The sequence below is a fragment of the Scomber japonicus genome, chromosome 7 (assembly GCF_027409825.1).
Source record: "Scomber japonicus isolate fScoJap1 chromosome 7, fScoJap1.pri, whole genome shotgun sequence".
Lineage (NCBI taxonomy): Eukaryota > Metazoa > Chordata > Actinopteri > Scombriformes > Scombridae > Scomber > Scomber japonicus.
The window spans coordinates 15398120-15415100 of record NC_070584.1 but is presented as its reverse complement, the minus strand read 5'-3'; the positions used below and the strand labels follow the sequence as shown (position 1 = coordinate 15415100).

General features: G+C 39.3%; 1 protein-coding gene across 2 annotated transcripts in view; it reads left to right on the top strand.

Annotated features, from left to right (window-relative positions):
* The first annotated feature begins 6018 nt into the window (after positions 1 to 6018).
* Positions 6019 to 16981, top strand: part of LOC128361278 (guanine nucleotide-binding protein G(q) subunit alpha-like) — a 33066-nt gene continuing 22103 nt past the window's right edge. For both annotated transcript variants that reach the window (XM_053321667.1, XM_053321669.1), the window contains exon 1: positions 6019 to 7193. In XM_053321667.1, the coding sequence (XP_053177642.1) occupies positions 7058 to 7193 (136 nt within the window). In that variant the 5' untranslated portion in view covers positions 6019 to 7057. The remainder of the gene's footprint in view (positions 7194 to 16981) is intronic.

The window sequence follows — 16981 nt, the reverse complement described above, 5'->3', positions numbered from 1 at the left end:
AGTAACAGGATAGTATCTGAATCATCCTTCCAGTTACAGGACTAGTTATCTGTGATGTTGATCTGCTGGCAGAGGAGTATCTTAATAACTAAGAATAATGCAACACTTGGTTCAGTCAGGGAGGCCCTGGCCTGTATGTCTTGTATCCATTTTGTGATGAATCCTTACAGGCAGCAACATTAACAGAGAGAGCAGCAGGAAGAGAGTGAGGAGAGGAGACTTTGTCCCCTGCTGCTGGGCTGCTGTGGGAAACAGAAGATGATCAATGATTAATCTGACAACAGCCATCACAAAGTGTGATATACTGGAGACAGTGGGGCATTGTAGGCTGTTTCTTTTCATGCTCCCATTATGTTACATCCATGAATTAAAACAAGTATTACGCAAATAGCAAGTTCAACAACAGGAGTCATTCAAAAGCAAATGTTTAAACAGATTGATTTGTGGATGCACTAAGAAAAACAGAAAGATAGATTTTTATAAGAGATTTAAATCGCCCCTCAGACCACTGTAACAAGAATAAGTCAAAACTTAGTACAGTATATGGCTGGACCATGTATGGTCAGTGTGAGAACTGCTTATATCTTCATGTCAACACATATCTATATACATTTTGCACTGTGAAACTCGAGGAGCAGTTCTTTCATTGATTGTAATTCCACTGTAATTGTACATTGGTGACAGGTGAGAGTGCAATGAAGTTGTAGTATGCCACTTAGAATAAGACAAAATGGTTGTGTCAAACAGTAACTGTGCTCTTTGTCTTGTTAATTGTGTAAATAACAAGTACATATTTGTAAAGAAGCTGCTATTCATTTGACGAGGCTTGTGGCAGGAAATACTAGTCCCAGTAAGATGAAGGCAGATCCGACTGATCTGATGAGTCAGGTCTAAAGATTTTCTTCATCATACCAAGCATAGTGCCAAGTACAAGTGGTTGACATCTGACGCACCTCAGTTTTGGCATTTAAGCTTTAGAAGTTCAGACTTGAAACATAAAAAAAGAAAGAAAAAACAGACAAAACTACGACTAGCAACTTAAACTTGAATCTACATATGTTTTTAATTAAATTGATTAATTATTTAAGATAGATGTTTTGATTTGATTGATTTACTCCACCTATTTCAAATGTCTGAATAAAGACATGAATGTGATTATAATCTCTGGTCATAGTACTAAAAGAACATGACAATATTTGACCCCTAAAACATGTTTTACTGGACCTCACTCTTGTGACTACAACTCATGTCCACAAGATGTCACCTGGCTCAACAAAATTGCCTGCCAGCTCATTTACTGATGGATTTAAACACACAGTGAGAGGGTTGTAATGTAGTTGGTACAGGAATGATGATGATAGAGATGAGCAGCTAAGAAAACTTTTGCAATCATCATCATCCTCCTCAGTGCAAAGCAAAGCCCCTGTCCAAAGCTGAATGACATATCAATAAACCATTAACTGACAAGGAAGCCTGAGAAGCCTAAAACACTACCTTAAATGACTTTCTCATTTGACTTGGGTGGATTTTTAATGAAACGTACAATTACTAACAAGAATATTTCACCACTGCATTGACTTTTTCAAAACTTTTCAAAGTTAATACCTCTCTGATGTATGTGGATAGTTTTTGTTTCATAAATGAAACACAAAATGCATTCTGCTAAATTTCCAAATCCTCACTGAAACCTAACTACCACCAAAACTGGAAGTTCTCCAGCCCAGTGAGTAAATGTTTGCACTTCACTTATGACTGTTGAGTTATGGAAAGTAACCACAGTAAGGATTTTTGCTCAATTAATAGAAATACTGGGTAACTTCACTTAATATCCATTCTGCATTCTTCTTCTATTCCATTCATTTCTGGGAGGAAATCCCTAAGTAAACGGTATTCATTAGACAACTATAGTTATCTATCTATCTAAACTCAGACTGACATACAAGCAAAACCAAGCCCCCTCCTCAATGGGGTTAAGGAATGAGGAGTAGGGTGAGAGGAACTCCATCAGCATCCTGTTGTGGGTCACAAACCATTGCCTGATGATGTTGCAGCAATGGAAACTGACATGTCCCAAACTATAACATACGTTGGCAAGTCATCTCCAATCTCACCCCTCTCTGGTTCAGGGATGAGATCCCTGTAGAGAGTGTCTAAAAAAGGTGACAAGACGCTCTGTATTGTATGGCCCAATAATGGGAACATGTGTTAGCACACCATTCTCAGAGATAGCACCACCTATAGTTATGTCCCTGGCACATCAACTGTAGCTCTGTGGCTGATGATATTTCTACCATACTTTCTGTGTTCCGTCTCATCCATGTAGATGAAGTTGTGCGGTGGTTCACTTGCTTCCAGTTCCATTATATGTTATATCCAGAAGACACAAAATGAGTTTAATGAATTACATGCATTTTCATTTTGGACAAGATACAGTTACATCAAATGTATACAGCACATATTGCATCCTCTTTACTACAGCCATAGCAAATATCTAAAGGTCACACTTACTGTACTGTATATCACTATACGATGTTGTACTGTTTACTGTGAGGTACAGTTACTGCATGCTCATACATGTTTTACACCTGTACATACTGGTAGTGCAGCTCCTTCACTCTTTCACCATTTCTTTCAAATGGAACAGTGTGCAGCTGCTTTACATTCAATTGGTGTCTTTTCAGCACCCTGTCAATGGTTGAGATGATGACTGTTTGGATATTTTCAAAGATGTTGTTGTCCTCTATAATGGAACTCTTTATCTCCCTTAGTCTTATGGCATTCTTTTCTACAACCATGGTGCAAATAGACTCCTCCTGTTCAGGTGTGAAAAGGGGCCCTCTGCCACCCCTGTGAAGTTGCCTTGCAGTCCTATGTGGAAAAAATATAGTAATGCAAAACACAAAATTGAGTAAGATAAGTATAAAGTATACTTACTGTATATTGTAAAATGCAAGTGGAATACTGTAATATTGTATGAAGCTTTACAGAAAGTATACAAGTCTGAATGATTGAGGACACAGTTGTTCTCCCAACATTTGGCTGCACCCTTCGACCAGCCTCGGCCATTGTAAGCCCATGATTGAGAATAAGGTCTACAAGTGTTGCTCTTATCTCATCAGGAACGCGCATATGTCCTCGGCCTCTTCTGCCTCTTCCTCTGTTTTGCCTCCCAACTCCTCCGCCATGCAGCCTCACTCCTCTTTCTCTTCTCTCTGGCTGTTGACCCCGTCCAATTCCTTGTCCTTCCCTTGTCAGACATTGTAACATTGTATTGTGCTCCAGCTATATATATATACTTGCCAGTTGATGGTTCATGAGATGCACCTTTGAGCTATTTCAGAAAACTGGTTGTTCGTTGGTTGATCGAACGCTTCACACATTGCCCTGACAACTTGTTCAACCATTTTGCATGTAAAGACTTATGCAATGAACTAATGCCTAAATGTTGTGGGGGCTGAGACTATTCAACAGAGACCCATTATAATACATTTTGATCATCATGACAAAAGCAATTTATAATGTAGGAAAGAGCAGAGAATTGTACATAATCATTTGCATGGATGTACCAAAGCATTTACAATTTGTTCAAAGAAATGAGAAACTGCTTTTTTGATGTGCATAAGTGACACAATGATGTGAAGATTGAACAAGTAGTTTTGAGAATTCTGATCTGAGAAATGTACCAAAGTGACTGAGAAAAACTGTAATTTAGTTATGTATTTTATTATGTGTAATTAATTATTCATTATAATAATTAAATTGTGATAATTACACCAATTAATCACCATGATTTTAAATAACCTGCATATAATGTTAAGTTATGTTATATTCATAATTATATTAACATTTTCATCATAAATCTAAGAAATGAGTTCACATATGTGGTTTACTCTTATATGTCATGGGCCAGAGAACTGTCAATAAAACAGCACTTCAGAAGTTTTGGACTTGAGGACTTGTTACTCAGACAGCAGAGCTAGATGATTTTTTAAACCAGTTTAGAAGAACCAAAAAAAATCCAGACTCATGTCAAGTCATCCACAGTCTAATATGCATAATCCAGTTATCCAGGCATAAAGAAAAGGGCCCAGAAAAAAGCTATAGACATGATAGAAGCTACACAGCTTCCCAGGTGGCTCGGGGTCACGACTGAACAAATGTGAAACAGTTTTGTTAATTTCTATTTATACAGTGTTTTGTTGACTTGAACCTGTATCGTATGTGTCATGTTACAAAGTAAATATGAGCCTTTCTGTTTTCTGTCAGGTTTACTGGAAAACGCAAGACACTCTCCTTATCCAATCACCCATTACAAAAGGAAGGAAATTCACTTCAAATATTGACAGTATCTGTGATGCTACTGCTCTATTTGTTGACAACGTGTTCTTTTTGGGAGAAAGCTAGGGCTGATATGATGGTAGGATTGTATACTTTTTGACATTTTTGCACTGTTTCAGTAACTGTGGTAACTTTTTGGAAATACATGTTTGTGTTGCAGAAAGTAGTGGAAGAAATACTTGGATCTTTTATTCACATAAACGTATTAATACAACAATGCAAAAATAAAAGTCCTACATTCAAAATGCATAAGTAGTATAAGTATTATCATATAAATCAGTCACACAAAAAAATGCCTCTGAGTGACATATTATGTCATACTATTAGACTGTTAATAGTAATACAACATGTAAGTAGCATTTTAATGTCGTAAGTGATAACAAATGAAGTGTTAGAGATAGGTACTGAAGTCCACTATTTTGAGTAGTAATAACATAAACCTAACTTTTTTGTGAAATATAGCATAATTTACCTCCTTTTGCCACCAACTATTATCAACATACAAGTTTACCGCAAACTGCTCTCTTTGGTGGAGCTGCTAATGACTCATGACATCAACAAGACAAACTAGACACTGCATTTTGCAAGTCGCAAGCCAAAAAGGTTGGAAACCACTGGTTTAATCTTCAGCAATGCAGTGTTTTCAAAAATGAATTCTTAATCTGAAAAGTAACTAGTAACTATAGTTGCCAAAAGTGCAATATTCCCCCTGAAGTGTAGAAGAAATATAAAGTAGCATAAAATGGAAAGTACTTCAAAACTGTAGGCTAGTTAAGTACTTGAGTAAATATAGTTTAATTCCATTCCTGTTTGCAGACAGACATCTGAATATCCTTTTTAACAAACTTCAGGATCAGGTTTGTTGTCAAGTAGGTTTGCACGTACAAGGAGTTTGCTTTGGTGTTGTGGTGCAACAATCAAAATATACACAAGGAGGAAATATAAAATATACTCAGGAGCACGTTCAGCACAGACTCATCCAGCCATGTGCCTCAAAGCGATTGTGGGGCTCTTTCATACCATCAGCCATCAGACTGTACTACACCACAGCTCCTACTTCCACTATAGAAGACTAATGCTTTCCTTACTATGCAGGAACATTGCACACATGTGTAATCTCAGGAACTTCTGTATAATTGCACACTTATTTATTGCACATTGTTTTAACACAGAGATTGTTTACTGTCTATAGTATTTTACTCTATTTATTTTATCACTCTCACCCTTACGCTGTTAGTTTTGCTTTCCCACTATACTGCTTGTGTCAATTTGAATTTCTCCCAAGGGGGATCATAGAGATACATCCTATCTTAATTATAATAACATCCATAATAATAATAATAATAATAATACTAATAATAATAATAATACTTGTGACTCTCTTGTAGGCCTTTGTAAAGTCCAGTGAAAGCAAACATCAGCAGGATGAGCAGCTCTCTGACAGATGGGCGTTGCCCCTCCAGTCAGATGTCAGACACGCCTCCAGAAGGAAGACTTCCTCTCAACCGAACATGGTAATTTAACCATCCAGTCAAGGCCCGCCCAAAACGCCTACAATCTCTGTTTTCATTCGCTGTGCCACTGTCAATCAATCACATCCCAAGCGACGTCAACAGCAGCGCCACACCGGGGCTGAGGAGTGGGTGACGAGCCGAGGAGCGATCACCACCACCAGGAAAAAAAAATACCAGGAGCGATAAAATGCACGGACTACGGGGTCCATTTAACTGTCAGTAAGACGTTTTCGCATTTTTGGGGGAGGTTTGAGATATTGTGAGAACACTAGCTGTGTGAAATGAAGATCATCTGTCAGGCCGAGCTCTTTGCTTTTTAGCCAGTTGGCTGCAATTTCAGGGATGGCTAGCTGAGCTAACCTAGCTAACAGTTAGCTTGCCCATTTAGCTCCCCTGGTCACTGGGTGCCTCGGTCTCCTAGGAAAATAACTGCTCTTGAGCTCAATTTAGAAAGTGGTGGTTTCATTCGGATAAAGGTTGTCGTCCGTCGAGCACCTAAAGCAGTGAGCTAGCCTGTCTTGTCTGCTCGGTAGATGGACAGTTTGACGGGCACTCATTGTCACTGCGCGGGCGGACAGTGTTGGTTTTGGGGCGGCTAGGCTCGTACTCGGCCGGGCAACAAGCATAGGGATTGTACAAATGTGGCAGTGGCAGCCAGTAGTGTCCCACTATCTCCGGGACCGAAGCTGCTCGTTTTAAATTATAAACGCAATTTTTTAAAGAGTGTTAGGCTTACGGGCTAACCAGCTACGCGGGAAAGCTATTAAAAAGTCTTGGCAGACTGCAAATCTTGTCACGGTTGCTCGGTTATAACGTCAGCAGCATTTAGCTTGCAAGCTAGTCAAGAGAGTGATCCAAACAAATTCAGCTGTTTTGGGACAGTGCATTAAAGACGATGGTTATTTGCACCGTCGGTAGTCATCCAAGACGTTCAAGGACATGTTGCACTGCAAATTTTCAGTGATCAGCTGTCAGTCCCTGTAGCCTGAGGATTTACATAAGACTTTGACTAAGCTGTCAAATATTTGACACTTGACAGCAGTTTTACCACCAAGAAGGAAGGCCGGATTCTGCAGCAAGCTCCATTATCAGAGTCTGGATATAACTTGTTGAAAACGGACTGTTGCTCAGAGGGGATTTTTATTTATTTGTGTGAGGTGTAGCCCTGCGACCCTTGTCAGACGGGCTTTTCAGCTCATGCGGTGATGACTTTAGACTCCATGATGGCTTGTTGCCTGAGTGAGGAGGCGAAGGAGTCCAAACGAATCAACGCTGAGATCGAGAAACAACTCCGGCGAGACAAGAGAGATGCAAGAAGGGAGCTGAAGCTTCTTCTGCTAGGTAAGATTGCATGTTTCACACACTGTCTCACGTTAGCATCACTGGATACTACACCTCAAACATCTGACACACGCAGAGCAGATCATGTATACGTTATTGATTTGGTTGTGTTGTGCAGGTTTCACATGCAAAACACTGCACCCACAAATGGCACATGCCACATAATCCCGGTCACCACAGGATTTGTCTGTGATGTGATATGCAAATCAAAATTCAGAAGTGGTTCACAAGCTGTTATAAGTCTAACGGGAGCTAGCTATGGTAGACCTAAGAGCTCCATTCACCCAAGAATTCAAGGAAATGTATTGATGTTTAATTTTAATTTTTAACAGAATGAAATTCACACCAAAATTGTACCTACACTGGGTTTGTTTAAAGCTACCATAATCATTCATATTTTGTCACAGATGTTTATTTGGAAAAGAGAGAAACATCTCTCCAGGTCATGAGTAGACCACAGCTTGTGCCATAGTTTTTGGTGTGCTTTTGCTGCTCTTTAATGTAAAAGCCCTTTGACATTGACTGTCAGGGTGATAACAAGTTTAGAAACAAGACAGGTTAGACAACCACTCAAAAAGTAACAGAGGTAGGAGAGTCGCTTCATTACTTCATTCATGAACATTTATCTGTGTGGCTTTGAGTGAATTTGACTTGTCTGTTGTGTCAGCCTTTCAGCCTAATTTAACGAGGCTTTATTAGACTACAACTGTGGTTCTCAACCTTGTGGATGTCAAGGGCCCACAAATTGATATACACCGGGCTGTGGACCTGTTTTTGTGATGTAATCTCATGAATCCCCATCTGATAAGATTTAATTATTCAACAATTGTCTATACTGTGGACTGGCAGATTAACAATGAAATTAAAACATACTTCATATTTCTGGGACGCCCTCCCTGGCTGCACCCCAAACTGAGAATAGCTGGACTATGATATGCTATTGATATGGTTAACTCATGCAGCTGGATTAGCACTCATGTACCATTTACTGGTGTTGTGGCAAAAAGATGGTAAGTTTGCTGTAAATCAGGACTTTTGTTTAAGGTCATAAAAATCTTATGTGGCCATCCACTGAATTTAAAGATGATAATGAGTCAAAAAGCACTGAATTGTATAACTATCAAGCATGAGTTCTGCTAAGTAAGGCTCTTCACAACCAACATTTCCCTCTTATTAATACTCTCACTGTAGTCCTCTTTCACATCGCTGCAGCCTGTAAAATGAGCTTTTAATGATGAAAACTTGTTGGTTTTAATTAAGGCTGTTACGAGGGAGACAGTATTCTCTCGTCGTCTGGGCTAGAAAAGGCCTCCACTGAGGTGGCCCTCACTGGGAAATAACTGTTCTCTGGAGAGTAGGCCGTGCCATCCACAGACTAATTTTCATGTTTAACGAAGAGTAGCAGAGACAGTGTGAGTTTTAGTGCATTATTATCTTGATCTCTGTGGGAGAAGGCTGTCTTTTTTTTGTTTGTCTTCCACTACACAAAGTTTGCGGTTAGCTACAGAACTCCTTCACTAGAGCTTCCATGGATTCAATTTCATGGTAAAGAACAATTCAGCAGCTCAGTGGTTTACTGTCACAGGTGACTGAAGCCAAACTTTCTGGGTCCAACTCTCACTCACTTATAGGTGCCGCTTCTTTGATCACTAAAAAGAGCAAAATTGTAAATATAATCGTCTTCAGTTCCTATTTATGAGTACTGGTATCGCTGTCAGAACCTCAGGGGACGTGTGCTTGTTGAATGCTGATAATAATTCAGCAAGTAGAGTAGCGTATTAGTGGAATTGCTCTTCAGAAAGATTCATTAATAAACCCTCTAACCACAAAAAACATTGCAGCGAAGATCAACAAGTCTAGAGGAGGGATAGGAGCACTGATGCCTCGATCGAAAATTCCAGTCCTTTTAATATTGGCTATCTAAAGCTATTTAGATAGTCATATCCGATACTTATATTTACATAACACCAGAGGATAGGCAGTGTTTATTTTAATATCTCTTTGACACGTTGGAAATAACGGATGTGGCCTCTGACTTTGGCACACATATTTTATGAGCCACTTAATCCAAGTTCCAAAGGTCCTGCTTTGAAACTACTGTATCGTTGATAAGCTTTAATTATTGATGTGATATGATTGAAAGTTTAACTGAAGAAAGTAACTCCTGAGAAGAGACACTCACTCTGCTGAAGATATATGGGACCACAGAAACACAGCATTGTTATAGTGTGGAGGGTCCCTCCTCACAAATGGTCTTTGTCTTCTTATAGACACTGCGTTTGAAGAGAGCACACAAACCCGACAACAGCCAAGTGTAATTTTACTCACAGAATAAACATTAACTTGCGACAGCTGAGCCGATCTGTCACAGTCAATGTTTGTCATTGTAAAAGGCGAAAGTGACGGTCAGCGACAGCTAAGAATGAGAAGCTGCTAGCTGAGTGTTTTTGTACGCTGCTTTCCCCAATGAGCAACAGACTGTATGCTGTTGTAAAGGACTCGCAGGCTGAGGTGGACAATACACAGTAAAGTACATGAAAGTAATAAAAGGATCAGCATTTGATCGGTCTCCATGCTGGCCTTTAACCCCATCTACACATGTGCGTCTTGAGCAGATTGGATAGCTTTGGAGGTGGTTGATGTAGAAAATGTATAATCTAATCTTAATTATCTCTCTCTCTCTCTCTCTCTCTCTCTCTCTCTCTCTCTCTCTCTCTCTCTCTCTCTCTCTCTCTCTCTCTCTCTCTCTCTCTCTCTCTCTCTCTCTCTCTCTCTCTCTCTCTCCCTCTCCCTCTCATACTTATTTATATATATATATGTTCAAAATGTGTCTGTTCTTTCAGTCAGCCAACATATTGCCAAAAGCTGATCGGAAATATTAAAATGTCGTTGGCATACAAACATTTTGTTATTGTCCTGCTGTTCCTGCTCACGTTGGGATGCTGGGACGGTGACTCACTGAAAGACATTAATCTGGAAACCCCCCCCCCCCCACCCTCTCTCTGCCCTCTCCACCCAATTTTTTTGATGAAAATGTTAAAGTGCAAATTGCAGGAGCCATTTTTTTGTTGCTGCGTGTGGTGGGAGTGTGCTGTCACATCATTTAAGCTTATGTGAAAAGGATCTAAGCATCCATCCAGCTCCAGCGTGAGTTATAGTGCAGTCTGGTCGTCTCACTTCATTTGGAACCTATTATGGGCTGCTTTCATCCTTTTATAGACCTTCACGCGTAGTGTAGCTTTTTATTATGTTTTTGGCTGCGCATGTATCTTGTTTTGAATCTTTTATCTCCAGTGGCTTATGACTTCATATTTTTTTGCCACTGGAAAAAAAACAAAAACTTAAATGAACAAAGTTTTTTCAGTTTGGTTATAAATGTTGCTATAAGAGCATAAACATTGCAGCTGGAACCAAATATTTCAGTTTTATCTTGGAAATATTAAACTGTGCTCTGACTCATATTTGTTCATTAGGCTCTTCTAAATTGCACATTAATGCTCTAAACTTTTTTATTTAAGTGTAGTGGTTTTACTTGTCTGAGGTTTTGGTGCAGTATGAAATGCTACCTATAAGGAGCTGATGTTTTTAAGCAGAGGCAATTATTCCAGCTGTTTGTCAGCAACAGGCTGGCTCTCCTTAGTGGTGTGGTTAGCCAGTGCGTGGCAGACATGCAGACTGAGGAAGAGTCAGGGTCAGAGGAGTGCGCTGCCGCCTGCTCTGTAGCTAATGAAAGTCACAAGTAATTAAATGTGTACAGCCGGAGCCCAGGGAGCCGCAGTAACAACACCAGTTTGTGAGCTTTCTTCAGTAAATGGGAGCTTTTTAATGTGGGTATGACTCTCTCTCTGTGTGTGTGTGTGTGTGTGTGTGTGTGTGTGTGTGTGTGTGTGTGTGTGTGTGTGTGTGTGTCATACTGCTGAGGTAAATCTTTACATTTGTATCTTTACTAACTCAAGTTGGCTGTTGCACTGTTAAGTATACATGTGATCTGATAATGAGCGTGTAGCAGAAACAGTCTGATATTGATCAATAACAGGCGTGAACGTTTCCCCTTGACGTTGATGACAGTTCCTATGAAAACACTTGTCTTATCGTAATCATGATATATTTTCATGTTCCTGTGATATATTCTTCTCTGAATTGTGACGTTAGAGCTGTAGGTAAAGATTATTTTCATCAACTTGCTGATCTTGATCAATTGATTGATTGGTCTATAAAACATTAGAAAACAGTTGGGGAAAAGCCAAAGATATTCAATTTATTACAAAGTTATGCTTGCTTGAAAATAACATGCATGACAAGTTATTCTACTGTAACAAGAAATGAATCCCATAAGACAGGTTTCATGTTTTAAAAAAATGGGTAATGTTGTAAAAACTTGAAAAATGTCATAAATTGTCATGAAAGTATATTGTTACTTTGAGAAAAAAGAAAAGTGACAAACGATGACATCTACTCTTCCAGTTTGGATGCAGTGTTGACTGAAGGTCAAGTCAGACATGGATTAAAAACCTGTAAAACGTGAACTACACAAATGTTATTTATTTTTTACTAATTCTTTAGAAACATATTCATATTGTACAAACCTGTTTGAAAACAGGCCAAACAGGAGCCTAAGAGTCACCCTTTAAACACATTACTTTCATCAGTTGTGCTTCCGACATTACATAATACAAGATCACATCGTATTTGTCTAAAACGGTCCAGAGTAATGCATTTGCAAGCTTTATAGGAGGAGGTGCTACTTGCGGCATGTTATATGTTTGAGGACCAGTACCTGAAAAAGTTAGTCTTTGTGTTTCATCATTTTATAACCTTCATGGCCAAATTTTGCCTTCTCATCACATTCCTCTTAGTCCAAAAAGCAAATGCCACCAGGCAGCAGGGTAGTATAGCAAAGGCGTGTCTCCTTGTTTGAAATAAAGGCCACTCTCGCTAATGTCAGAGGAAACATAACAAAAAGAACAAATGTGCCGTATCACACAACAAAAGCCACATATACAAGTGTAGCAGAGAGGCATGGGCCGGTTACCGGTTTCAAGGTATACCACAGTATGAAAAGTCACGGTTTCAAAACCACTACAATTTTCTGTCATACCGTTCCTGCGGTATGAGTGGGGGTTTTCTTTATGTGATGTCTCGTCAGAGAGAAAGTGGAGGTCCCTCAGGTCGTGTGCAGCTGCAGTGTAAAGTACCCCTCCCCCCGCGCACCTCTGGTTGCTTTTACAAACAGGTAGCTCTGCAGGCTGAATGATGGCTGAAGGAGGCGAGCCCCATGAACTTTCCCCTGCGTCTAAAAGGACCAAGTCGGCTGTATGGAAATATTTCGGCTACCATAAAAAGACAGACGGCCACGGCTTGAAGGAAGAAGGTCGCCCAACGTGCAAAATGTGCTTGCGGGCCATGGCAGCCCGCATTTTGTGTTGTTTTTTTTTCACTAAAAATAATTAATTTATGTCGTGACTTGAGTTACAGGTTTAGCCCAAGTTAAAGGACTGCACTTATTTTTTATTTTATTTTTTTTTATTGAGAAAAAATTCAGTTATTTTTTATTATTTATTTTAAATACATATTTACTAATGTTCCATCATGTTCTACATATTATCATAAAAGACTGTTCAATGGAAAAGTTTTTTTCTTTTCTTTTGTTTTTAAATGACATTTCAAAATAACATATTTTAGAGCTGTACTCATAATACCGTGAAACCGTGATATATTTGCCTAATGTTATCATACCGTCAGAATCTCATACCGGCCCATGCCTAGTAGCAGATCTGAACCTCAGCTAGTAACTGAAGTTGTGATAAGAAGGAAGAAAATCATGATCTGAGTCAGCACAGCAAGTGAAAACGAAAACATTCACAATGAAGCGAAGCCAAGCTAAGTATTATTGTGTTTTTACATGTGTGTGTTTTTAGAGGGTAAAACAATACTGAAATGCTCGGCTGAAACAACACAGCCATTTCTATTGTTTACTGTAGCTGAGCATCTACACTTGGGCTATCACCTTTTTTTGTGTGAATGAATGAAAACTGAAGTTGTTTGATTTAATGTGAACACAGCCCATGTAGCCTGATTCTTTGCTATGTTATATATTGGCTTTTCTGTACTGCTCGTTGTTAATTAATAGCTTACAGATGACTCCTCAGATGTTGTTGGGTTTTGTAAGGATTGAGCTTTTGCTTTGTTGGAACAATCGGCTCCATTCTGTTTGCTTCATTTACATGAATGTTTGTGCAAGGTCACCAAAGGTTCAGGATACACATATTTAGGCTTTTTTTTTTTAAGTCATGCTTTTAACATACATCATACCTTTTTTTTTTTTTTTTTTTCAAAAGAAATTATTTTAATAATTTTTTGGTTCATCAAGTACCAAAAAATAAAACTCTTGTCATGTTTTCAAGTGCTTAATATCTTCTAAAACTGTTGTTTTATATATTTTCAAAGCAGGAGTGTTGACACATGAGCAGCAACTTTATGTCTAATAGGGGAAACCACTCCAAGAACAACATTAAGCTCAGAGCTCAAGTTGTTTCGTCGTTCACCTTTTGAAACACGGTAACTTGCTGCCTGCCTCATGTCAAAGGAACGGCAGAGAAAGAAAAGCACCTAGCAGAGTCACATTCAAATCCACGACGTCAGGAGCACCTTATGTACACCTGAACGAGCTAAGGCCCCAGGCAGTGCGGGATATTTACCTTAATTCATAATTCAAATGGGAGTCAGGATACTATATACACACACACACACTGAGCACACACTTAATCTGTCAGTGTGCACACCGCTCAAACAGGTCGGTAGTATCTGGGTTAATGAGTGTTTGTTTTTTGGCAACACCCAAGGATGTCTCATGCATGGAGCCTACCTACGCCTATTATGGTTTCTCTTAGAAGTCTAACAGTAAGCCAAACAGATAAGCCCTGCGTTAGCCATATTTATTTGGAATCGCTGTTAGCTGCTGCCAAGGTAACAACAGGCATGGAAGGTTTTTTCTTTTGTTTGTTTTAGAAATAACAAAATTGCAGACAGTACAGATGAACAACCCACACACAAAGAGGATAAAATGACCCAAAAGAGACTTATGAGAGTGAGTGTATGTACAGGAGCATCATGGGCCATCACAGGGCTGCCCTGTGCTTTCCCAGCTATCCTCACAGGCACAATAGCACCGCTGAAGGCAGAATTGGCAGAAGCCTTCCTGTATACTTCCTCCCACAACTGTACGTCTAACAACATTGACTGACTCTCAGCCAAGGTTGACAATGCTAATCATCACTCCACGTGAGCTTATTTCCCAGAAACCTTCAATTGCTAGACTCATGCAGCCTGACCTGGCACTCTGGTGTGACTGTGCCAACTAACTGCCAGTTATTTCATGTCTAATGCATATTGGTCTATGTTGAAATAGAGTTTATATCCACTATGAAAGTCACATGCACTTCCACTTAGCAGTAAATTGTCTAAGCAGATCAAACCCTTTCAACCAGTTATCACGGCTATCTGAATACATTTTGATTGAACTGCTCAATAACTTGCAGCCAGGACATCTATTTGATTTCTTAACTCAATATGAGTGTGGTACCTTTGTCCTCTCAGCATTACCAGCTATTACTGGTCTAACATCTCATTTATTGTGATGAACATTGGGGGTCTTTAATCTAGTCCTAAAATGATTAGTTGGTTAATCAAATGGTTGATTAAAAGGTAAATTAATCAGTGACAATGTTAGAAAATGGGGAGGGGCTATTATAAATTCTTAATGCATGTAAGATTCAGATGATCACATCCGAGAAGCTGCTACCACTGAATATTTGGCATTTTTGTTTTAAAAATTAGTTACAATGTAATTAATTGACTAATGGTCAAAGTAATTTGTAAACTTCCCTTTTTTGTCCACCAGCCCAATGAAGAGTGAATGTTCAAATTTTACCAGCTGCTCAATTGATTACCATTGTTTGTTTGTTTTTTTTGGTTGGTGAGTGAAGTAATTCTACCAGCCATTTGCATATTTATTTACCAGTATTTGGCTGATGCCTGGTGCTAATTTTGTGCCCTGGGTGTTAGTGTACCTGCACCGTTTAAGCCGTCCCAACCATTATTTTTTTCATATGTATGTAATCCCGAGTTCTTGCGCCTGGTAGATGAAAAATGGAGTTTCACAGTGTGGTACGAAGGCAAGGCAGGTAGGTGTTTGTAGTTCTGCACTGTTTGTTTGGCGGCTCTGTTGGTTGAGCAAACTGATGTTGACACGCCCAGAGTTTCGGCAGTTATGTGGCATTCATGCCTGTGAAGGACTGCCCACTCCTCCTCATATCACCGCCTGCTGGGTTTGTTATTATCAACATGTACAGTCCCATTAAAACCTCCTCGTATCGCTTAATGATCAAGAGTCTTAAGTTCTGAATACCATAAAGGCAAAAGGCATCAAAGGTCTTTTGTGTGTTTACACAGCAACACATCAGTGATGGACAAATTCCCAACTAGGTCTTGGACTAGGAAGAAGGAAGGGAATCTGAAGATGGATTAGAGACACAGTTAGTTAAAAGACTGCAGAACCTCTGTCCAGTGGAAAATACTGCTGTTCCAGTACAACTAGCACTTTGATTAAACGGGAACCAAAATAGGCAAAATGATTAAATTGACATCTAAGTCCTTTTTAGAAGGAAAAATATGCCAGGAATTTTCTCAAAACTGGAATGGAGATCCTGTGCCTGCTGCCCCCACCTATCTCTGTCTGTCTTTCTCTTTCTTTCTCTCAACATAAATCTTTTTGTGTTCTTACCAACCGGCTTACTCTATGAAGACACATTTCAAACATCTAAAAGCAGCAACTGGGGAGATTTGGATCCTCGTCCCTCCCACCCATTCCTACCAATCGCCCTCTTATTAAGAAAGCATGTGAAAAATGTCATTCAGGCTGCCTTTGAAGTGAGTAGATGAAGATGTAGCTGTAAATGCCATGACATAGATGGTTAGTTGGAAGATTGGTCTAGCTCAGCAGGTGTGTTTTGTGGAAATATTTGACCATCTAAACTATCAGACGGATGTGTTTTTAATTTTTAGATCACTTCAAGTTCTTTTTCTTTCTAAAGGTGAGATGGGCTAAGGATATGTACCAGTTGCGGGATACTTCAGATGAATGAATGTGTCATATTAACAGTCTTACACCAGCATTTGCTCAGCTGTATTATTTTGCTCCTGCAAACTTGCATGTTACAATGATTGTAAACAAACAGTGAACCACTGTGCAATAAATGCCTGATTGTGAAGAAATGTATAATCAAGTTTTAGTCTTATATTGAATTTCGATAGTATATTGCAAGGCATGCACAGATGGGACAGAATTACAGGGGCACATTCAGTGTAATGCAGTCCAGAAACTCCTGATTCATTTAATGCAATCCAATACAACAGAACTATCAACTGTCAGCTGCCTTATAAATAACTTCCTGCTTCAAAATGAAATATTAAATTTAACAGTGCTGTTAAATGTACACCAATATCTGTATAAGTCTGCCTTTTTTACTGTTAGTAGTGCTGTAGCTGAAATTATGTTTAGCAGCACATCTACATAATCCTCCCCATTCATTTCTGATGTAGGTTTCTGTTATCCACCTATTACTGATTTGCTCTGCTTTTATGTGTCTCTCGTGGTATTGTCTCTGCTGTCTTGTAGCTATACATATAACCAGTGGGAGGAGGATTGGTGGGTGAAGGGGCTCCATCTTGTTACTGGGAACAGTAATATGGGAAATGAATATGAAACCATTTTTATCTCCCACACACCC